This window comes from Lepidochelys kempii, chromosome 16 (assembly GCF_965140285.1).
Source record: "Lepidochelys kempii isolate rLepKem1 chromosome 16, rLepKem1.hap1, whole genome shotgun sequence".
In the NCBI taxonomy this organism is placed as follows: domain Eukaryota; kingdom Metazoa; phylum Chordata; order Testudines; family Cheloniidae; genus Lepidochelys; species Lepidochelys kempii.
In genome coordinates, this window is record NC_136395.1 from 15,218,078 (window position 1) to 15,242,206 (window position 24,129).

A 24,129-nucleotide genomic window follows, 5' to 3' on the forward strand; every position below is an offset into this window, starting at 1 on the left:
CTTGTTCATTGGTCTGTGGCTGGAAATGACCATGGAGAACCCAGTAGGAGGGCTGTAAATATTGATTTGTGTGTCCAAACCCATTAGTTTGTTGGCTTCCTGGGGCTGGAGAAGATCAAGAGAATTACAGTACTAGGACTGTGAATGAATCCCCGGCAGGTCCTTAGTTACATGCCTTGGGACCTTGGTGTGGTCCCTCTTGCCCACACCTCGTCAAGTTTCTGCCTCTCTTGACCACAATTGGCATCTCTGCCCCTGGGGGAAATCTGAACCAGGCAATTGTCTCTCTGTAGCTGGGTTTCAACCATAAAACTTTTCTGGCTTAAAACCTTCCAAATCCAGAGTCCATTATCCACACAATTCTCCTTTTCCTACTTCTCAGAAGGGTCATTCCCTCTAACTGCTCCCCCCGCAACGAAGAGAATCCACCGCATGTGGTTTTATCTGAACTGAATTTATACCAATATCTACTTCTACTTCCCTGTCTCTACAGCTTCCCAATCCGTTAACCACCAGAGACTTCTTTTGCCTAAATTTAAGTGGATGACCTCAATCCTCGGCTAATTCACATTCCATCCTGCAAGATATGGGAACTGGCATAATGCCAAGTAGACTAATCTACAATAGGTGATTTTAACAGAGTTCACTGGCCACTGGATTCAAAGAAAGACACACCCTATTACCCATAGTAGATCTGGAACTGCCCGTGGGTCTAATGAGTAACAGTAGCTCTTGTTCCACACAGTTGGCCAGTTTTCAGAGACTTGTCTGCAGATGGAGAAGTGATACACGAAACACTTGGTTTATTTTTTAAAAATGTGTTAGCAGATGACAGAGCTTCAAAGCTTCTGAATCCTAGCAAAGGTGATAAGGCCAAGTGTTCCGTTCATACTGCAGGAGTTAATCCTTGTTCCTAGCTAATAATCAGAACCACATACTTGCTGCTTTGACACTTCCCCTCCCCTTATCGGCAAATCAGCATTACAGATTTTAGCCATAAGAAGCTTTTATCCCCCAACTCTCCAGGACGGGGGGAAACTATCTAATCTATCAGAGACCAGAATAAGACCTTCCCTATCTGAGTCCCCTGAAGAAGGCTTGGTTGTTGGTTTTCCATGATGCCGCCAAGGAATGATGAATGGGATGATTTTTGAGCATCTCGCAGTAATGCATGCCAGTGCTGTGGAGTTCTCTCTCAAATTCATCGTCCTGCTTTATTTGTCCTCATCTGTTCTATATTAGGAAAATGCAGGGCCTTTCCTTCTGGCTATTCATTCCTGCCCTCTAAAGAAGATAACCCAGAAACTCTTAGAGAACCACTTGTAATAAAACCAAATAATAATTCATCTCCTTTGGCTGTAGCAACTGACCTCATATGTCTCCTTATTAAACTGCTCTCCATTGCACAGGCCAAAATGGGCTTCCCATTATTTCTTTTTTTGCCTTAAGGGTCAAAAAGGAAAGCAAGGAGTACGGGGTGAAGGGGGCAGCAGAGGCTCGCCGGTAGGTGAAAATTCAGCCTTTTCTTTTACAAGTCCCTGGCATCCCAACACTTCAGTCACTAATTCTTTTGTGTTTGTAGGGTCCTCTTGGGTTACCTGGTCCTAGGGGAGTAGTGGGAAGGCAGGGTCAGGAGGGTTCTCCTGGAGTGGACGGAGTGCCTGGGAAGGATGGCACAACTGGGCTGCAGGTAAGTTTGAAACACTTATATTGGGACACCTTAAGCAAACACTACCCCAGAGGAGGGAAGGGCAAAGGATAAAGCAGTAGAAATTGACACACCCACTGCTATAGCCATGCTGTCTTATATACACAGAGTGGGTCCTGTACACCACTGCACAGACTTCACACATACAAACCCAGGCAGATGTCTCCATGTGGACAAGTGTGTAAGTAAAGTGACTCTCACAGCCAGACAAACAGGCTCTTGTATGCGCAGATCCATGTGCTGTAAAATCTTGTGCATATGCGCATGCTCACACAGCCATTCATAAATGCACGCCATGCCAGCCACGCCCACCCAGTGTAGCTGTAGTCACGCTGCTCTGGCTGCCTTTTCAAAGGGGTGAGCATGCCCAGAAGGATAGGGTGACTTTCTCTGTATTCTCTCCTGGACTTGTTTTATAGGGAGAACAGGGAGATGATGGGGAAGAAGGCACAACAGGGATTTTGGGAAAACGAGGGAACCCCGGCATACCTGGTCTCCCCGGAGCACAGGGGCCACTAGGATTTAAGGTCAGTTTCCACCTCGCCGTGGTACTGGGTTTTTTGTTTGTTAAAACAAGTGTGAACTTGGGAAGGTGGCAAGGAAGCTCACACAGCCTGTCCTGGCCCACACTGCTTTTAGGAAGCTCAGGCTGCTAGACTCCTAGCAAGCATGACCAGGCACCTCCTTTGGAAGGTCTTGGATCCTTGGAAGTCTGTACTGTTAGTGTCTTAGAAGGCACTACTGGAAAGAAGCTCACACTGCCAGGTTTTCAGCTAGCACCAACAGGGCTTGAACTGCTGGAACTGGTATGGTTTGGGGCACTGTTATGAGCCAGAGGAAGCAGTGAAAGGCTTGTTTAGTGACCCCTGGATTTCTCACTGGTTCTTGCCCTGTCCCATGTGGATCATAGGACACAAAGCAGACCCAGTAAAGATTTAGCCATTTGTAAAAAGGGACTGTAAATAGAGAGATTCCAGCTGGGGTTGGAGAGGCCAGAAGAATTTGAATCAAATTATACTCATTTAACACATTACCATTAAGTTGTCACTTACTGCCCCCCAGCTGCCTTGGGTAGAAATAACAGGCTGTCGCCACTGATTGATACTTGAGCCTTTATCACTGGAGCACTGCAAGGACAGGGGGAGGGGGAAGGAGTTGAGATGCTGGGTCTTGGACGCCCCTTTGTTGTCTTTGACTTGGGAAGTCGGTGCCAGGGCAAATGTTAGCTTTGTAACTTTTGGATTAAAGTTACTGAACTGAAACCTTGGAATTCCTTTAGCATTTCAGGTGGATTAATCATCTGTTGTCAGCCTTGTTCAGAGAAGAGACTGAGAAATTGTGTGGGGCAGGGCAAGTAGGCATGCAAGGGTGTAAATGAGGGGGAACATGAACCTTATCCCTTCAAATGCTACATTGTGACACACCTTGTACAGCTGTGCTTGTAACTGCAGGTCTTGGTGAACTACCTCTAGGAAAACGGGTGTCCATTACTGGCTTCATGCTATACATCCTGTAAGAACATCTATCATTGCACCCAGCCCTGTGTGATACATATAGATGAAGTCACATCTCCTACCCCAGTGGCCATTATTTTTCCACCTTGTCATATATACCCTAACACTGGCCATTTCTGTTGCATGTTTTTATATTTAATCCCCTGGAATGATTTTAATTCTGTGTTCTTTGTAGGGTGAAAGAGGATTGCCTGGGCAGACTGGCCCAACAGGGAAACGGGGTACACAAGGAGGGATGGGGCTCCCAGGAGGCCCAGGAGAGCCAGGACCCAAAGGACAGCCGGTTAGTTGTGTTCATTTAAATGATCGTGTCTCACTGTAGTTCTCCTAGCTACAAGAGGTGGCTCAGAGTCCCAGCAGTGCATAGGGGGTAGAGTCCTGGGATGCTCTACTGCATGCATTTTTGTAGCACACGGACACAATCTCAGCACACGCTTCCCAAGGCTGGGCGGTTGTGGAACTCTGTGCACATCATTTCATGTTTCGCTTTTAAATAGTGAAGTTTGTGCGAGTTTGGAGTTCATAAACATGAGACAGTGGAATGGCATCATGTACTGAGCAGCTGCACTGAACAAGTGCAATTACGTCAGTACAGACCTGCTTCTTCAGTATTGGCGCTCTTTAATGTTGGACTGGCCACTGAGGTGAGACCACCAAGCTCATTCCACCCAATCACACTTTCATTTGCACCCACTCAAATAAATCCTTGTCAATCACAATTTGAATGTTACACACACCCTGCAGCCATTACTTTATATTACACTCCTTGGTGTCTATCCTACTACACAGCATCCCTACCTCTAGAAATTAGCGATGAGTAAGCTGACCCAGGATAGGAAAGGAATGTTGCAGCCTGCATTTGGTAGAGCAAGAGGTTTAGGAGCAGTACTTAGCAATAAGGCCATCTCCTGGTATGGTATCAATGGCAGTGTAGTTGTAAGTCCAGAGCCAAGAGCATTGTCTACAAAGCAGCTGGGCGGTGTAATTCCCCGTGCAGATAGACACACATGCACTAGCTCTGTTTGAGCTAGTACCTCAAAGTCGCATCGCCCCTGGTGGCAGTTGAGGCTGGCCACCCAAGTACATACCTATGGGGCTGAGTGGGATTGTACTTGAGCAACGGAAGCCACTGCCCATTCCACTGCAGCTACACTGCTTTGTAAGGCATTAGTTTGACCACAGCTAGTCCATGTATAGCACTGGTACTTACGCATCCCAGCTGCTGTGCTGACACGCCCCAAGGGAATCCAGTTTTATGGCTCTCAGGGACACCAACCACTGATCAGCCTCAGCAAAGGAAAGGAAATGTGCACACACCCCATTACTAAACCAGGCTGCTGCTGCTTATTGTTTTTATATATTGCACTTGTAAGATTGCCTTGTCTAGGGCTGTGTATCTGGCTATATCAGAGAGAAGGCTGATGCCATATTGGGAGTTTTAATAGCTTAGACTGTAAACAACTTGGGGCAGAAATAATATCCCTTTTCTGCCTTCTACAGTGGAGAGCAAACTGTCAGCACTTAATAAATACTTTTGCATCCCTTACTATCCCTAATATTTAGAGAGCCCCTAAAAAGAAACCAATCTAAATCTCTTATTGTACACTCTGTCTGCTCAACATCTGTTTGCCTTTGCATCCAGTGGGATCTTCAACTGTTTGAAATATGTATGCATGCTGGCCGGTTCGTTCCCCTTCCTAGACTAAGCATCACAAACAATGAGATCATCAGTACATTTAAGCCATGGATAAATACCTAGCAATGTGTTAAGATTAGGTTTATTGCTGTCTATGCCAGTGTTGGACCCCATTCTCCTCTGGAATGGGTGAGTTCTCTTCCTTCACTCCAAGGGCAGTGCCACTCTTTAAGAGAGTGAGACTAGAATGCTGCATGCGCCACCATCCAGAAGAAGCGTTTAAGTGGCCACGCAGGTCATAGGCTCCTGGCTCAAGAAGCAGAGTCCATTTGAGTCCCATTATGTTGTTTTTTGTGTGTATGAGTGGCAGATTCATGTACCCAATATTCATTTCTGGAGGTTGCTACGTAAATATTGATCCAGGCCTCTTGGATAAGATGTTCCTGTAACTTAGTACACGTCCCCTTTTCCTCTAGAACTCTTCTTGCTTTGCATTTATTTGTGCTGCCAGCCACTCCATGGAGAGAGATTCTCCTACTGTGGGAGCAGCAGCAGTATGTTTCCCTTCCAGGATCCATAAATGGGTAGTTAAGGTTTTTAGTATCCTTGGAAAGCTTCTTGTACTCTACGGATTTCACATAGGTCCTGGCTTGCCAAGCAATTTATCACTACGATGGCAGGAAAAGCTTCCTACCAGCAAGTCTATTAGACTTTGGAATTACCTTGTAAGAGAACTGGTGGAATCCTCATCACCTAAATCATTTAGAACTGGGCTGAACAAGACACATTTCCATCTCTTTTATTACTAGGATTCTAGAGTCATTGTGCTTATATTTTTGTCCTAATCTTTTCCTAACCATCCTGAGTCACTTGGCATGTCGCTATTCAGTAAGTCTATAGCTACCAAAAAGCTTGTATCTCAAAATATAGAAATGAGGGTGTTCACATGCAGATTTGTTTGTTCCATTTTTATTAGTGGTTACATGTATTATGACAGTGTCCACTATGTGTTAATCCAAGTTTGGATCACACACCCTAACTGTTAAAAGGTGATGTTTTTCCCTTGAAAATATGAGCAATAATCCTTGGAGGCATATTTGAAATGGGCAAGAGTTGAAAAAAATATATTTTTCATGGTTTTTAAAGTTCTAAGCACATACTTTGACAGACAAAACGCCTGCAGCTTGAAATGGGCCTTCAAGAGGAGTCAGCTTGGCTTAGTTTGTATTAAAAAGCAAAACAGGGTTTTCATTTGACAGTTATCAGTGTCTGAAGCTGTGCAAAGGTAGGGGCTGTAGAGACCTTTAAGGACTGCTCATGGAGCAGACACTCCTCTCCCCTGACCATGGCCCAAACTCCCAAGCTGTGCCCTGTTACACCTCCTAGCAACTTGGGAGTGGGGAGGAGAGACTATGCAAATATCTTAATTCAACCAGATGGGAAGATCTCCAGTTCTCTCTCAGAACAGCTGATTTCCTTTCCAAGTCTTCATTCATAATTCCAGGCTTAGAGAGAATGAAAAATACTTATGGATGTTTCTATTTCTCTAAGTGTCATGAACCTTTTAGTGATAAGCCATTTATGATCAAATGTATTGCTCTTGCATTTCTTTGCTTGGCTGTTATTTCCAGGGGGACTTTGGCGAGTCAGGATTTCCAGGGATTGCCGGCATGTTTGGGCCAAAGGTAAGACACTTCCTTGTATGTCATGGGCTCTATAGTGTCTGTATAAGGTAGACATTCTCTTCCTCACTTTACTGTGGCAGATGGATTACTGGGAACAGCCACATGCTTCTTGCAGTTCTAAGCTCTTGGGAGATCCAATGCAGACTGGCAGCAAATTTCTTTACAGGTGCCGCTCTAGAAACTACTGTACCCAAATGATGATTCCTAACTACTTGAGTTTACTTCTTTTTAGCTGTTTGAGCTACACTCAACTTCTAAAATCCCTAAAACACTGAAGTTACAGTCATCTTGGTGGAGCTCAGATTGCCCCCAGGATGGATGGTGAGGGGATTAATGTTCCATCCCTAATGTCCTTTTGACTTGTTGAATGTCTTTATTGCCCTTGCTCTGTCAGAAGAGATTCCCATCTTCATCTACAGTTATCCTATCAAAAGACCCTGCTGAGTGACACTGGTGTTGTGTGCCCTTATATAGGTTTTACACCCGTTTTATCTGAACATCTCATATGACCTTAAATTTAAGTTACCAAAGGAAAAGGACTATTCTGCTTTCTAGAGAATGGGGGGGGGGGATGATTTGCAGAACATGGGAGTGGGCCCACAGGTTAAAAAAAATCAGGACTTGCATACAACTGGTTGCATTTCTGTCTTTATTCCAGAGCAGCAAGCAAAGAAACAAACTTTGTGTGTGCATCCGTTGAGTCTTTCAAGATTCATGTCTGATTTTTATCTACAGGGACCACCAGGGAACCTGGGGTTCAAAGGAATTCAGGGCCCACGGGGACCACCAGGTCTCATGGTGAGTTCTTTGAACTTTATTGTAGAACTTCCTTGTTCCCGTCGTCTGCTTTTTCTCAGGACAGTCTGTGGGCCAAACCCTGAGCTGCACAAAAAGGGGGGCTAAAGTGGACTTTAACCCAGCACATTTGACATACACTCTAATCAGAAGCTGCAGTTCAGCTGGGTCATACAGGAACACATGTACAAGATACTATAGCAACCTTTGATTTCAACACCACATTCTAACTACCCCACATATACTGAGTACAATTCTACTCCTCCTTTACTAGAAAACTGCAGTTAAGCAACTAATTCTTGTTGTCCCCTTAAGTCACTAAGATGAATTTCAATGTAAATAAATTAGCTGTGTACAGCATGCTATTTTACCCGGGAAGTAATTTTTTACAATGCTGCTAGTCTCCAGTAGAGATTCCCCAGCATGAGGACTCTCAACTGTCCAATAAACCGCTTCCCAAAGATATGGTCTCATTGTCCAGTCAGGTCTTATTTTACATACTCCTTGTAGTGAACTCATTAACAGTCCACGGAACTAGCAACCTGCAGTTCAAGGAGGACAGGAGTTCTGGGCTGTGAATGCCTTTCCCATGGATACAGTAAGTTAGTTCCCAGGATGGAGAGAGCAACTCCACTGTTGGGATTGATTTCTGAGGAAAAGGAAACCACGAAGACACTTTTTGAAAATGTATGAGATCCCAGAGATGCTCCGTAAACCCTTGGGCTCTCAACACAGCAGAAGTTTTAGCGTAGCAATTTGTCCTTTAAAATGTCTCTGATTCAGCTGTTAGGAATGAAAAGGCAACTCCAGCATCCTTAAAGGGGACAAGAAGGGGGAAATCACGATATCTTTGTACTGGGTATAGAGCCCTGTGATATTCCACAGGTCTAGTTTGGTAAGAAATGACTTCCATTCCCTAGACCCCAGTTCATAAATGTCTTTTTCTCGCTTTCTGTTTTAGGGAAAGGAAGGTATTATTGGTCCGCTTGGAATTCTGGGTCCTACAGGAAACTCTGTACGTGTGTCTATTGTCTCTGCCCTTACTTATTACAGCTAATAATGATTGAGGGTATTTAGACCAGTGTTTGCTGCTTCCTCGAAAGTCTCTGAATTTCACTTCCTAGCTATGTACAAGTACAGCCTAAACCTCATCTGAATTAACAGGGGCGAAAAAGTTTATTTTTATAGAATAAGCCAACAAAAGTGCAGCTGCAGTCACAGGAGTAGTGGGAATTCTTAGTTTATAAATTAGCAGCAGCCCTATTTAAGTATGGGTTTGGGGTGGGAAGGATTAGACTGTTAAGAGTGATATTTATAAGCTGTGGAGCCAGATTTGGAAAAGAACTCCTCAGCAAGTGGCCAAATTTTCAGAGGAGCTCAGCACATTTGGTGCGAACTCTCTTGAAAATTTCACTAAGTATCACAATGGGAAATACTAGTTTGAGCACTTCTGAAGATCTGGCCCAGGACTCCTATTCCCACCCTAACTCCTAAAATCCAAAAGGGGGCACTCAGTCAAAACTTCCTAAAAATAAAGAATAAAATATTTCTCTGCTTCCTTCCTCTTATTTTATGATGCCACTTTCAAAGTCAAATAAACACACACACAGGAAACTGATGTTGATAAAGATGAAAAAAATCTATGGGAAAATACAAGGATTAGTCCATCAGTTTTAAAAGTGAGGCGGGATGAGCTGAATTAAATGTGCCAGGGAAGAAATATGTAACACCCTAATTGGCAGGTGTGGGACAGAACAAGTACACACCTTGCAACTCTCTGACACCAAACAGCATATATGCACCAGAAGTGCTGTAACAGTTACAAAGCCTTGGCTGTTCCCTTGACATGCATACCTTTAGCCAGACTTCAGCCTGGAAGTTTATAAACATTCCTTTTTGTAATCTGTGAAACTTTCAACAACACTAGCTACTTTTTCCCCAAAGAAGGGAGACAAGACAGACAACCAGCCATGTTTTGTTTAGAGATATAGTTGGGCCACATGCAGAGAGTTTTTCACCAAAACATGTCAAACCCTCAACATGATGATTACTCTTATTAGGAGCCTGCCTGATTCTAATCATGTTCTATGTGGTTCTTTAAATAGGGTCCCAAAGGAGACAAAGGCAGCCGCGGTGAAACGGTAAGCACTCTTCCAGAATCCTTCAGGTACCTCAGCTGCATAGGAGACTGTTCTCAGATTGGGTAGACAGAGGATACCAGACAGGTGGAATAGGAGGGAGCAAAAAACTAAATCAGCCTTTCATCCTTCCAAGATGGATACAGTGAGCTTCATGCAGTTTTACTGTGTGCGCATTTTTCAGAAGAGTCTTTTATAAAAAGATGTCCCTTTCTGCACTGCATAGCCATTAAACATCCCAAGGCACTTTTCAAATAACTGGGGATAACTCAATATCCTTTGCCATGATTTCCCTTGGCAATATGCTGGGCCCAGGTTTCTTGCTGCCCTCCAATGTGGCTGCATTTTGATACAGCTTCTAAAACATACTGACAGGTTTCAGAGTAGCAGCCGTGTTAGTCTGTATTCGCAAAAAGAAAAGGAGTACGTGTGGCACCTTAGAGACTAACCAATTTGTTTGAGCATAAGCTTTCGTGAGCTACAGCTCACTTCATCAGATGCATCCGATGAAGTGAGCTGTAGCTCACGAAAGCTTATGCTCAAATAAATTGGTTAGTCTCTAAGGTGCCACAAGTCCTCCTTTTCCTTTTTCTTAAAACATACTGGAAACCCTTGGGATGAAAGACCTTATGTTAGAGGCATACAATCGTTTGACACACTCCTCCTGATTTTCTTCTGCAGGGTTTGCAAGGTCCAAGGGTGAGTATTTCAGAGAACTGGTTTCTGGCTGTCACCATCCTTGCTTGAATAAACGGATGTGCCACAAAGTTTAGGAGGGAGGGAGAGGAACTATGGACAGTAGGGAAAGTTAAAAAATGGGGGTGTGGCCTGGGACCAAAGAGGTGCAGGCACATGCCACTAAGGATGACAAAAGCATGAGAGCTACATGAGGAGACAATATAGAATAGTAAAAAGCTGCACTGTGGGAAGATATGGCCACCTCCTGTCTCCACAACGGGTTGAGCTGAGGGACAATAATATGTTGAAGAGCTGGAAGATTTTTGGGAGAGAAAAGATATGGGAGGGGGCTCACCTTTTTCTGGGATACAAGGATGAATCATTTCACTGCTGACATTTTACTCACTGATGCTTTTCTCTTTAGGGTCCACCAGGCCCACGAGGACTCCCTGGGCCTCCGGTACGTACATCAGGAAAGGGTTCAGAGGATGACAAGCCCTATCCAAAGAGACTACTCACTCATTTGGAAATTACACCGATTCCACCTGTAAAATAAGGATAATAAATTACTTCACAGGGAGTTTGCATGTCTGAATGAACTAATGCTTGTAAAGTGCTTGGAGATCTAAAGGAAATAATATTTCCCCTCTGTAGCGAGGACCCCACAGGAAAGAGGGATAATCTCAAAAGGGGATCAGAAATTCTTTGACATTATTATCCATTGAACATAAAAATCAGTCATAGTTAACAGTTTTTTCTTTTGGTTTCTAGGGTCCAACAAGAATTCCAGCTTCATTTGTAAGTTGCTAGGTTTTATTCTATACGATAGATTTGTTATTGTTGATAGTGAGTGAAGTTGTGATATGCACATGTGAACATATGTAGAGCTCAGAAACTCACAAGTGTCCTGCTTTCCCAAGCTGATGTCCCCTAGCCTAGAACATCCCCCCTACATGGACTGAGCAGAAGATACAAGCAATATCCTGCTAGAATGGTATTTGGCACCTAAATATAGAGAAACATCTACTGTTCAGTTTGCTTGTGCAAAGGGCACTCATCTCCTATTACAAATAGGTCTCACAATCTCCTAAAATGCCGTTGTTATATTTTCCCCCACCAGCAGCAGGATGGCTTTGGTGCAGCTTTCCAGGCAATGATGGACTCAAACACCGCACTCAGATCTACAGAGGTACCAGCATGCTTTTCAACCTACCAAGCTTTGATACAGATGCAGAGTGCTGCACTGTGTAATCTTAAAGAGGAGAAACAGCCTTTCATGCCACCTTGCCTGCTCTTTTTATGTAAAGCAATTCCATCTTCCCAATTTCCTTCCATGATCCTATCCCTCTACCAGTATACAACACAAAGCCTGAATGCATCGTTCTTACTCACCTGACTTCAGTAGGAATTTTGCCTGTGTAAGGACTGCAGGATTAGACTTTGGTTTGTTAAGCTTGTGCAAATCTTAACATTTCCTTTCTCTCACCTCTTTTCAATGAGATGTCCAGTCTGTTCAGTCGCTTGATAATTTAAAGGGCTCTCAACCTGAGCTGCGTTCAAAATGTTTCTATTCAGGTAGAGGTGTGCTCTAGATTACAGATGCATTGCTTCTTTTCTAAAGAATCCCACTGTTGACACTAAGAACAGATGAATATGTTTAAGGCCCCCATCAGTTCCAGAACCTAGAATGCTTGCGTTCTGCTGTTGGAAAAAGGTGGGGAGGCATTATCCCCATTGTAAAGTATTGCAAAAATTTAGCTAATGCACGTTATTGCCAAGACTGGACTGGGCTGCCATCAGAGAATGCTTGTGCTCTCCGAATAGAATCCTGGGGGGTTTCTGCCTTCTTAATGTTTTGCTTCTCTCTTTTGGGGAACAGTGATGAATAGCTGGGACCATCTAGTGTCAGTCATGCTTCGTTCTTTATAGCATGCATGTGGGAAAGTTCCCAATTGAAAACAGCTAGCTATGACTGTTTGGACTGAATGGCATTGGTCACTTCCATTACTGACTGTACCTTTTGCCTGGGGTGTTTTTCCCAAGAATACAAAGGGGTCAGTTGCCATTGTTACGCATTCTGATGACGTGTCTAGCCAATGCAGCATTTGTTTGTGGGGGCTTCTCAAACCGCAGCAGTTCTGTCAAGCTCAACAGTCAGTGCCTGACTGCCGTCTTCTCTATTCCACAACAGAGCTATCAACATTCAGACTTTTTGATGCTAAACCAGGAAGGAGAGATCTTTAAGACTCTACACTACCTCAGCAACCTCATCCAGAGCATCAAAAGACCCCTGGGAACAAAGGAGAACCCTGCACGCATCTGTCGAGACCTCATGAACTGTGAACAGAAGATGGGTGATGGTAAGCAGCACAACCATGTCCTGGGAATTCTCCCAGCCGCAAGAGGGATACACGTATAGGGCCAGTTAAAGCAGTTCAAACAAACAGGCCCACTTTCACGGGACTAGCATAGACACATTATGCAGAGAAATTAAAAATCTCTTCATCTGCTGACGCCTTTCTGGATCTTATGCATAGGAAATGCGGACTGGTTCACTCACCTATTCTTCCTCATCCCAGATTGCTCCCTTTCTTCAGGTACTTACTGGATTGACCCAAATCTTGGCTGTTCTTCAGACACCATTCAAGTCACCTGTAACTTCACCAAAGGTGGACAGACATGTCTCAGCCCCATCACTGCCTCTAAGGTACACACAGTTCTACCACTGTCTCTCAGCGGGCTTCCCCTCCCACTAGAAAGCAAATGCTATGTTGTTAAAGTGAGATTTAGGGTAGTGCGTAACAATGTATATTGATTTGTGCCAAAGGGGGTAGAATTTACTACTGCTGTATCAGTTTCCTCACATTATTGGGTATGTATTAGTTCTTATATTGCTGTTTTAACAGTTTTGAAAAAAAAATTGCTTATTATTCTTCAATTACATTCTAACACTGTTCTTTGTCTATATTATGGCTGAAACCATGACAACACTGATTAGACTGCCCCACCTCCTCTCCAGCTAGTCTGTTGTCTCCATAGATCAGGGAGTGAATGCTAAGGTTCTACCAACACATGGATAATTTACCAGTATCATTAGAAGGAGTGGGTGAATATTCCAAACATGCTTCTAAAAATATTTTGTTGAATTTTTAAATTAAGTCCCTTCAGTCACGTTCATGTCTCTTTGTATTTGCTTTCCATAAATGGTTGTGAGAAACAGTTCAACTCACATGCACAAGCACTTTAGGGTGAAATCCTGTCTTTTTTTACTTCAGTGGGAGCAGGATTTCACCACAGAATTTTAAATTCCCCCATACGTGTATTTAGAAAGAGGTGCTTGCAAATGCACACTCATCTAACTAGGGACCAGAAACTATATTGAGACTTATCAGAATTAATCACCACAGTTCTATTATCAAAGTACTTGAAGAGAACTATTCAATGATTTTGGGGGTAAATTTCTTTAATTTTGTGGAATGATCCAATACATTCTTATCCCCAAGAAGTGGGAGGAAATAGCAGTCTGCTTCCAGATTTTCCACAAACAGGAACAGGCTTATTGATTCACTTTTAATCAGGATGAATGAGTGGCACAGGGAGAGACAGAGAGAAGCTAGCATGAGACAAGAGCAGAGAAACTAGAAAAAGCCCCAACCCTAGGTAAGACTGGAAAGCAGGAAGCTTTCTGAAGTTATGATGAAGACCCTGTGATAGTACCATAATGTACTTCCTGTATTAAATTATTACAGCACTAGATTCTCCCTACATTTATTCCTTCTCCCCCAACATATTGCTGTCTACAGCAACAGGAGGGATGGTGGAAGCTTTTCCAACATAGAGCTATTGGCACAGGGGAATAAGCAGACTCTCTAGTTCCACTATTGCCTGGCTCATCACTGTCAGCAACAGTTACTTGCACAGCATAGGTGTATGCTCCAGATAAGCAGTTAAAGAATAAAATGCTCATTTACTCAATAACTCCACCCAAGACTGAAGGAGGTATGAGTTTCAAGGAACTATACCCAGTAGGGATGGGATTTTCAAAAACACACAGCCGTGGTGACGATTTCTTTGGGGTGTGATTTTTCAAAACTACTAGGCCTAACTATGCACCCATATTCATTTAGCCATCACCTACAAGAGATAATTCAGCCAAAACAAGCCACCTACATAGTATGAAACGTCAAATTAATCAGAAACAGAACAGTGATGCTTGCTGCATCAGCATCAATGGTGGATTCCATGCAAAGTCAGGAGTCTGCAAGGCATTAATAAGCTGTTCAGAACTCACTGTAGGCTTCAAGAAAACCTGACGTAAAATCGAGAGCCCACTTTGCACATGAAAAGAAAACACCACAATTGACATTAATTGGCCCCTCAACAGAGAAGTCAGTGAGACTGAATTTCCCTCCAATCCTTAGATGGGATGCTACTAGTTCAAAGGTGTATTGGCTGGGTAGTGTGGTGAAAGTTTGTCCTTCCACTGCCCCTGCTGCATGGCTCACTGGAGGACTTCGGTCTCCAGGATTGTTTACCCAGCCCTGAACTCACACAGTGTTGCAACTAAGCTGAAGATTCAATAGCAGTAGGACTGGAATTCTTCTTTAAACAAAGCCCATCCTGCTTCTTGCCTTGTAGGCTTCCTTACTGAGGGCCTAGGCTGGTTTGAAACTGCCCTGTCTACACTCTGGTTAGAAAAAAATTTTCAAACCCTTTGTTGTTTACAGCTATGCCAGACTAGTCTAATAGAACCGTGCAGGTATGACAGAGAGGCCTCCTCTCACCATTGCGAAGCAATGTTTGAACCAGGGGCTCACATTACTTTGTAATACTAGATTGACAGGTTCCTAGGTATAAGAAAAGTCAGCACTCTCTGTGTCCCCTGCAAAGGGAAGCAAAATCAAATACAAGAAAACTCTCCAGGCTGGTTCAGCATCTAGCCAGGATCACATTGGGCATATAGATTGAATACAAAAAGGGCTCCAAGTTAAAACTTTAATTCCAGAACCCTGTGACATTCACATCTGGAGTCAAGTGCCAGCACCCAGACCTACACAGTAACAAAAATCTTGTGTGTGGTACATTACAAGGACTGCCCTGTGATTTTGAACTGGTTCACCCCATAACAGCTGTCTAAATTGCCTATTTAGCAAAGTGAAAAAGTTGGGGACAGCAAGTATCATAGGCCAGGGGAGGCTAAGCTGCTGCAAACCCAGGCTGTGGCCCCGCCCATGCTCCTCTCTGAAGCCGGTGGGAGCTCAGTTCCACCTGGTGGCCTGGGGCTCGGGCTTGCCAGCAATTTGGTGATGGGGCCGGAGCTCGGGTGTCTGGGTGACCAGCAGCTCAGGGCTCCTCTGTCGGGCACAGGGGTTGCTCCTGATAGGCTAGCCTCCCCTAAGGGGGGGTTCACCTTCTGCCCATGGGGACAGCTGTAATGTACATTAATACACTAAATATCTTTGCTGCTGCTTGCACTAACTGCACCACTCTAAGACTACTGGGTGTATCTGACTCACGGTCTTCGGGATGGAGTGTCTTAATTTTCATATTATCTCTTTGTTGCGTTAACAGCTGGAATTCAACATTGGTAGAGTCCAGATGAACTTCCTTCACCTACTGAGCTCAGAGGTGGTTCAGCACATCACCATCCACTGTTTGAACATGTCAGTGTGGAGGGAAGAGTCAGCTCAGAAGCCTTCAGAAAAAGCGGTGCGTTTCAAGGCCTGGAATGGACAGATATTTGAAGCAGAAGGGCCGTTCAAGCCAGAGGTGGCAACAGATGATTGCAAGGTACAGAGCCCCTACAACGTGGCCAACAAAGCAGCTAAAAAAAAAAAAACCAAACTGACCTAAGAGAAAGTGGGAGAACTGGAGATGCAGCATGCCCAGTCAAGGGGACTTCACGGGGACATAAGAAACCAGAAGACATTAAATTTAGCCAAAGTCTAAGTACCCTTAGAGCATGCTGCAAGATCCAGCTATTGTCAGTGCTTCCCCACCAAGACCAAAGACAAGGGAACAGTGCTGGAAGAGCATTAGCCTCTATGAACCCCACTCTGAGCAATTTGCATACAAATCTAGTTAATCTGGGCAGCGCTTACATTCTGCAGTAAGAGGTACTATAGAAATGCTTAAAATAGAGAACACATTTGAGTACCCTTTTTATTTAGAAGAGTTTTCTGCTTGGAGACAGTGTGATCTAGTGTATAGAGTTGAGAGATCGGTCTTCTATTCCCACCTCTTGCCCAGGGTTACACTGAGTCAGTGGCCATCTTTCAAATCCACACTTTGAAGGGTGACCTCTAATTTTAGGTGCCCAGCATAGAGGTTTCATTTTCAGTGATGCAGAGTACTCACTGCTTCTATTCACTAGATCACATTGCCTCCATTTCCCCAACCCACATTGTCTCACTTTGCCATAACTATGAACTGGTGATAACTTACCTGTCTCAGTGCTTTTCAGCCATATCTTGATGGAAATTATTCTTCCCCACAGGGATCTACTCACTCAGCTAATTGACCCCCATTTTCTCTCCCTCTTGGTTCAGATTCAGGATGGACACTGGCATAAGACTATCCTTATGTTTCGGACACAGGACCCTAATCAGCTGCCAATTGTCAACATCTACAACCTTCCACCATCACAGCCAGAGAAACAGTATCACCTCGAGGTCGGACCCGTGTGCTTCCTTTGAACTGTGATCTCTACAGTGCTCCAAGGTTTTGGCCCCTTTTGGGGGGGCCTACGTGTTTAAGTAGGATCCCCTGTCCCTCTTCAGCACAGATGGCTGGGCCTTGTCATTTGGGTCAACTGTTGCTCTGTCCATAGAGCTCAAAGTCTTAAAGAACCTTGATCTCCCAAACTCAGTTGATTCTCCAGCATAGTCTTGAAAGAAATTTTAAAAAGCAGAACACTGGGGGGATCCTGGCATCAGCCAAGACATGAACAGTGAAGGGGGATCAGGAACTTGAAGGCCAGATAACACAAGCAATTCCACACACAGAGCTTTTTCCACAACCAAAGAAATAGAGAGAGATCTTAAGAAGAAACCTACAGTGCATATCTTTGTCCTACCCCGTTCCTGAGTTACCAAATGTTCTTTCCATAAAATTAGAGCCTCCCTTTAAGAGCTCATCTTCTGGACAGCTCACCGCTGAATAAAAGAGAGAGATGAAGTTCTCATAAGTGGATTTGCAAGTTAAATCTGGCTGCTCTGTGTACAGGAAGCATTTGATGTGCAATATTAGAAGAGAAACAAATATATAGATATATATTTTATTTAAGCAAAAAAAAAGTTAAGTTCTTCCTTCCGTGAGTCAGTCTAATTAACATCCCTTCTCATGTGTGATGATAGGGTGGGGGAGAGTCCCAAAGCTGAAAGGGGAAAATAGATGTTTGGGGGGAGGGGCAGGGAGGAAGAGACTGGTGCTAAAATAGAGAGAGAGAGGATGGGCTTGTCTGGTTTGTTTCTACCTCTCACTGTGAAATCTCTGGTGCTCTTAAAAAAAAGTGTGTTATTTTATATATGATTTTAAACTATTTAAGGTTCTGAAGGTGCTACAATATTTTGCCACAGACCCAAAAAAAACCAACAGCCATGGGGACTTCTCTAGAACAAGAGAAGGTGGCGGGAGGGCAGTTTGCAGTCTTTAGCTAAATCAGAAGAAAAAATTGAAATATTTTAAACACACTAACAAAGGCAAATGATTTTTTTAAATCTAGGTTTGTAAAGATAATTGCCTTGGGTGTCAGTAAATAGCACAAAATGGGTCTAAAATAAGTGTGCCCTTGGGTTTTTTAATGGCATTTCACTGTTTTATTTTTCAGTGGGCAAGTTGTACCCCCCAAAGCTGTAAGAATTCAATTGTAGGGGAGCCTTGAAGAGAGCTAGTTTGGGTTGTTTCTGTTATATAAATAGTTTTTCCGTGTTGACAATGTGTATAGTTTCCTTGCCAGCTCTTCTGTATGCAGTGATTCCCTACACTGGGATCCAACAGCTGATCTTATTTAAAAAAAAAAAAAAAAAGTCCTTTGTCAGGACCTGTCTGTCAAAGCTGAAATTACGGTACCTTGTTGCTTCAGAACCCCACCAAGCTTGGAGGGGTTTTTGTTTTGTAGAAATCTAGACTCTGTGTGTAAATTTGGAGTTTTTAAAAAAAAAAAAAAAAAAAAAGAGGATAACTATGGTAATCTCTTTATTCTACATAAGGAATAATATTATGTAATCTGAGCTGTACTGTATCAAATGCTTCAGTACCTGTTTTGGAGTTTTTCATGTCTCGTATGGACTACGGATTATTTGTTTGGAGAAAAACAGTCTCATTTTATGTATTCTTTTTTGCAATGGTCTTCAGTTTGTTTTTCCAGTGAGCTAAAAGTTAACACAATTTTTCAAATACCTCAACTCCCTTTCTGATTCTGGTGCTTCTCCTCAAAATACCTCAAGCTGCCAGCGCAGGGCTCCGCCATTGAGTGCCTCTCATCCCAGATCATTCTTCAGTGCCTTTGTGTTGAAGTTACCATAATCTCATCTCTTGCTTGCTTGCTTTCCTAGCGCTCCCACACACATTCTCTGTTCCATTTCTCATCCTCTTGTTAATGGTTTTTTATGTTTCATGAGGTTGGAATTTCCATTTGTTCGCCTTAAATTTTTTTTTTTTTGGAACGTTAAATAAATATTTAAAACTGAAGCATTGAAATGGGACTTTCATGGTTTTTTGCTTCTTCACAGGAAATTAAGATAGGTGAGAGGAGCAGAAATATCCTCAGGTTCAAAGCTCTAACACAGGTGGAGCTTAAATCTAAACTTAGCCCCCTACGATCCTGCAATCAGCATCATGGGGACAGAGCACATCACCTGCATAGAGAGCCCTAGTGGCTTAGGCAGGACTCTGAATGGGGACACAGTTCTGCCTATATGGCACTCATTGCAGGATGAAGCCCATCGCTGCAAGCAGACCAATTAATAGACCCTTTCTCTGAAAAACAAACAAATCCTAAAAAATCTTCATAGAAGATTCACCAGCCCAGGCACTAAATCCTCCATTTAGCCATAATAGAAAACACAAAATACTGATCCATCAAAATCACTTGTCCCAGTCAAGACGAGTTGTTCAAGCATATGTATGACAAAGCTGCCCACCAATCTGATTTCTCCTCTGCTTTCCCTTCAGGTTACTCTCTCCACTGGAAAGAAAAGAAAGCAGCTAGCAAACTAGTCTTTTCCACTAGGCTCCAGTAAGCCCACATAGCTTTTTAAATCACGTTTCAAAACTGTGTTAATTCTTGATTGGGTGTGAGCAGGACAAAATGTGTACATTAGAGTAAGTTTTAGTCCAGGTACCTCCTGCACCTGCTGACTTTGCCAAGACTTCCTTCAACCATTCAGTTAAGTTTGGGAAGATGCATGGCCTGGTGCATGAGCTTCCATTCAACTGGTAATAGCTACCCATATTACAACTAAGAAAAGGAGTACTTGTGGCACCTTAGAGACTAACCAATTTATTTGAGCATGAGCTTTCGTGAGCTACAGCTCACTTCATCAGATGTTTACCGTGGAAACTGCAGCAGACTTTATATACACACAGAAATCATGAAACAATACCTCCTCCCACCCCACTGTCCTGCTGGTAATAGCTTATCTAAAGTGATCAACAGGTGGGCCATTTCCAGCACAAATCCAGGTTTTCTCACCCTCCACCCCCCCACACAAATTCACTCTCCTGCTGGTGCTAGCCCATCCAAAGTGACAACTCTTTACATAATCAAGTCGGGCTATTTCCTGCATAGATCAAGGTTTTCTCACATCCCCCCCACCCCCATACACACACAAACTCACTCTCCTGCTGGTAATAGCTCATCTAAACTGACCATTCTCCAGGTTTAAATCCAAGTTAAACCAGAACATCTGGGGGGGGGGGGTAGGAAAAAACAAGAGGAAACAGGCTACCTTGCATAATGACTTAGCCACTCCCAGTCTCTATTTAAGCCTAAATTAATAGTATCCAATTTGCAAATGAATTCCAATTCAGCAGTTTCTCGCTGGAGTCTGGATTTGAAGTTTTTTTGTTTTAAGAACACTATCCCCGATAATGTCACGGCTAACCTGGTGGCTGAACTTTGTGACTTTGTCCTTACCCATAACTATTTCACATTTGGGGACAATGTATACCTTCAGATCAGCGGCACTGCTATGGGTACCCGCATGGCCCCACAGTATGCCAACATTTTTATGGCTGATTTAGAACAACGCTTCCTCAGCTCTCGTCCCCTAAAGCCCCTACTCTACTTGCGCTATATTGATGACATCTTCATCATCTGGACCCATGGAAAAGAAGCCCTTGAGGAATTCCACCATGATTTCAACAATTTCCATCCCACCACCAACCTCAGCCTGGTCCAGTCCACACAAGAGATCCACTTCCTGGACACTACAGTGCTAATAAACAATGGCCACATAAACACCACCCTATACCGTAAACCTACTGACCGCTATTCCTACCTGCATGCCTCCAGCTTTCACCCTGACCACACCACACGATCCATCGTCTACAGCCAAGCTCTGCGATACAACCGCATTTGCTCCAACCCCTCAGACAGAGACAAACACCTACAAGATCTCTGTCAAGCTTTCTTACAACTACAATACCCACCTGCAGAAGTAAAGAAACAGATTGATAGAGCCAGAAGAGTTCCCAGAAGTTACCTACTACAGGACAGGCCTAACAAAGAAAATAACAGAACGCCACTAGCCGTCACCTTCAGCCCCCAACTAAAACCCCTCCAACGCATTATTAAGGATCTACAACCTATCCTAAAGGATGACCCAACACTCTCACAAGTCTTGGGAGACAGGCCAGTCCTTGCCTACAGACAGCCCCGCAACCTGAAGCAAATACTCACCAACAACCACATACCACACAACAGAACCACTAACCCAGGAACTTATCCTTGCAACAAAGCCCGTTGCCAATTGTGCCCACATATCTATTCAGGGGACACCATCACAGGGCCTAATAACATCAGCCACACTATCAGAGGCTCGTTCACCTGCACATCCACCAATGTGATCTATGCCATCATGTGCCAGCAATGCCCCTCTGCCATGTACATTGGTCAAACTGGACAGTCTCTACGTAAAAGAATAAATGGACACAAATCAGATGTCAAGAATTATAACATTCATAAACCAGTCGGAGAACACTTCAATCTCTCTGGTCACGCAATCACAGACATGAAGGTCGCTATCTTAAAACAAAAAAACTTCAAATCCAGACTCCAGCGAGAAACTGCTGAATTGGAATTCATTTGCAAATTGGATACTATTAATTTAGGCTTAAATAGAGACTGGGAGTGGCTAAGTCATTATGCAAGGTAGCCTGTTTCCTCTTGTTTTTTCCTACCCCCCCCCCCCCCGATGTTCTGGTTTAACTTGGATTTAAACCTGGAGAATGGTCAGTTTAGATGAGCTATTACCAGCAGGAGAGTGAGTTTGTGTGTGTATGGGGGTGGGGGGGATGTGAGAAAACCTTGATCTATGCAGGAAATAGCCCGACTTGATTATGTAAAGAGTTGTCACTTTGGATGGGCTAGCACCAGCAGGAGAGTGAATTTGTGGGGGGGGGTGGAGGGTGAGAAAACCTGGATTTGTGCTGGAAATGGCCCACCTGTTGATCACTTTAGATAAGCTATTACCAGCAGGACAGTGGGGTGGGAGGAGGTATTGTTTCATGATTTCTGTGTGTATATAAAGTCTGCTGCAGTTTCCACGGTAAACATCTGATGAAGTGAGCTGTAGCTCACGAAAGCTCATGCTCAAATAAATTGGTTAGTCTCTAAGGTGCCACAAGTACTCCTTTTCTTTTTGCGAATACAGACTAACACGGCTGTTCCTCTGAAACCTGTCATATTACAACTAGAGCTTAATGTATGCATAGATCAGTTTGGATTTCCCACAGAAGCAACTAGGTCATTTTCTCTTCCAGGAACAGCTACCATCCTGCTTCCTGGAAGAAAGTTAAACATTGCAGCTTTAAACCGTCATTCAGCGCTGCTTTGCATGAATTCCCATCAACATGGGTGACTTTTTGCAAGATCTACCCTATCCCAATCCCTCCCTCCAACCCTAGGCTAGGTTTGAAGGGGAAATCATAATCAGAGGCAGGCAGCAGTGGAAATTTTGCTATAATTGCTTAATGGAACTGATGGGAAACAGTTCCAGATAAGCTTTGACAGTGTGTCAAAAGAAGCACAGACACTGAAGGGCTGATTATATCTGACAGAAGTCCACCGTTATTCAATCACAAAATGCTAGTGTTTAGGAAAGAGACAGACAAATACAAGTGCACACAATTAGCTACACATACAGCTATGTGGCCACCAGCCCATCATATTATATATCCACCAAACAAAAGGATACAAAACATAGGGATTAAAAGCAATTAACTCACTCTGAAGCTAGAGAAGTCATAACAGTAAAAAAAGAGTCCATTCACATTGCAGTGGCAGTTCCTTTGCCTTACGTGCACAGTTGGTGTTTGACAAGTGGGTCTCTGTCTTCCAAGGACTGTTCCTAACACATCATCTTAAAAGGATTAAGAAATAGCTAAGTAAAGGAAGCTGGTCTATCAGGATCTAGAGAAACAGCAGAGGAGGAAAGGCAGGTTATAAAGGCCATTTTATCAATACAAAGCTAGATCTATTAGTCTGGTGAGAGCGCTAGTGCAATAGTTGAACAGTGAATCCAGCAAGGCAATCTTAAAATCTACAGGGATTAATGCTGTAATGAATAAAATTAATGCATAGAAGTGGCATAAGACAAGCCCTGTCAAAGGGCTCAGATACTAGAGTGATAGGTGTCAACCTAAGAACCTATATAAAAACACAAAGGTTGAATAAAGGGCCAAAATCTTCTCTCCTTTACACTAGTGCAACTCTCTTCAAGTCAATGGAATTATACTGGCATGATAGAAGATTTAGTTTGGCATTGCAGACTATGAGACAGAGCTGAAAACAAAGGGGTTCACTTTTAAGAGTGGCAGCACCCTCTATGTCTCACTGTGGGCAAGGCTTAGCACCTTCCTGGGAATGGTATCCCTTGTCACCCTACACAGGACTTAACAGCACTATCAGCCAATTTATAAGCCATGCTGTGACTAAGCCAATGTAGAAAAATATGAAAGTTCCCTAAGGATTTTAGTCTGCTCTAGCTATAGCCTCAACACGTCCCATTATCTCAGACCACAAGGCTGTCAAAGTGCCACTTTGAGGCTTCTTTAGTCAAACATACATAGCTTTTAAGTCCAGCACAAAGCAGGTGAAATAGTTACACAGGGTTTCTACATCCAACAGGTGTCCTCAGAGGGTTCTGGGATGATTTAGAGAGGAAGGACGGTTCTGTGGTAAAGGCACTAGATTGGGACTTGGAAAAACTGAGTTCCATTCCCAGTTCTGTCACAGGTTCCATTTGTGGCCTTAGAGAAATTAAGTTACTTGCCTCTGCTTAATTCTCCCTTTCTACCTCCCTGATCTGTCTTGTCTACTAGACTAAGTGCTTCAGAGTAGAAACCAGCCTACTCCATTTATGTAGTGTCTAGCACAACAGAGCCCCAATTTCATTCAGGGCCCCTGACCGTTGTGTAATAAAAATAAATGACCATTTCTTATCTGACTTAGCAGAAGCTAGTATAGGAGGAGGCCAACAAAGCCTAGCTTGGCTCACCTCAAACTCCTGAAGATCCCACTTAGGCAGTGATGGAGGCCACATCTGGCAGATACATTCAAGGCAGCATCTCAGAAAGGAAATGCAAAAATACCCATCAATCTAGGTAGAAAAGCAGACAGTAAAAGTAAGAAGCTGAAAGGAAGCATAAGGAAAGAAGGATGAGTAGTTAAAAGCTTTGACATTATTACAAATTGATTTATTTAATATTGAGGGGTTAATTAATTAAAGAACTATGGACAGTTAATGGTGCA

The 24,129-nt window shown here is 43.4% G+C and overlaps 1 protein-coding gene across 3 annotated transcripts in view; it reads left to right on the top strand.

Annotated features, from left to right (window-relative positions):
• The window catches only part of COL27A1 (collagen type XXVII alpha 1 chain), a 240,651-nt gene extending 221,839 nt beyond the window's left edge, over nucleotides 1–18,812 (top strand). For all 3 annotated transcript variants that reach the window (XM_073314249.2, XM_073314253.2, XM_073314251.2), the window contains 16 exons: nucleotides 1,450–1,503; nucleotides 1,583–1,690; nucleotides 2,128–2,235; nucleotides 3,398–3,505; nucleotides 6,490–6,543; nucleotides 7,279–7,341; nucleotides 8,300–8,353; nucleotides 9,444–9,479; nucleotides 10,158–10,175; nucleotides 10,579–10,614; nucleotides 10,926–10,952; nucleotides 11,275–11,343; nucleotides 12,346–12,514; nucleotides 12,752–12,861; nucleotides 15,726–15,944; nucleotides 16,703–18,812. In XM_073314249.2, the coding sequence (XP_073170350.2) occupies nucleotides 1,450–1,503; nucleotides 1,583–1,690; nucleotides 2,128–2,235; nucleotides 3,398–3,505; nucleotides 6,490–6,543; nucleotides 7,279–7,341; nucleotides 8,300–8,353; nucleotides 9,444–9,479; nucleotides 10,158–10,175; nucleotides 10,579–10,614; nucleotides 10,926–10,952; nucleotides 11,275–11,343; nucleotides 12,346–12,514; nucleotides 12,752–12,861; nucleotides 15,726–15,944; nucleotides 16,703–16,849 (1,380 nt within the window). In that variant the 3' untranslated portion in view covers nucleotides 16,850–18,812. The remainder of the gene's footprint in view (nucleotides 1–1,449; nucleotides 1,504–1,582; nucleotides 1,691–2,127; nucleotides 2,236–3,397; nucleotides 3,506–6,489; nucleotides 6,544–7,278; nucleotides 7,342–8,299; nucleotides 8,354–9,443; nucleotides 9,480–10,157; nucleotides 10,176–10,578; nucleotides 10,615–10,925; nucleotides 10,953–11,274; nucleotides 11,344–12,345; nucleotides 12,515–12,751; nucleotides 12,862–15,725; nucleotides 15,945–16,702) is intronic.
• The last annotated feature ends 5,317 nt before the right edge of the window (nucleotides 18,813–24,129 follow it).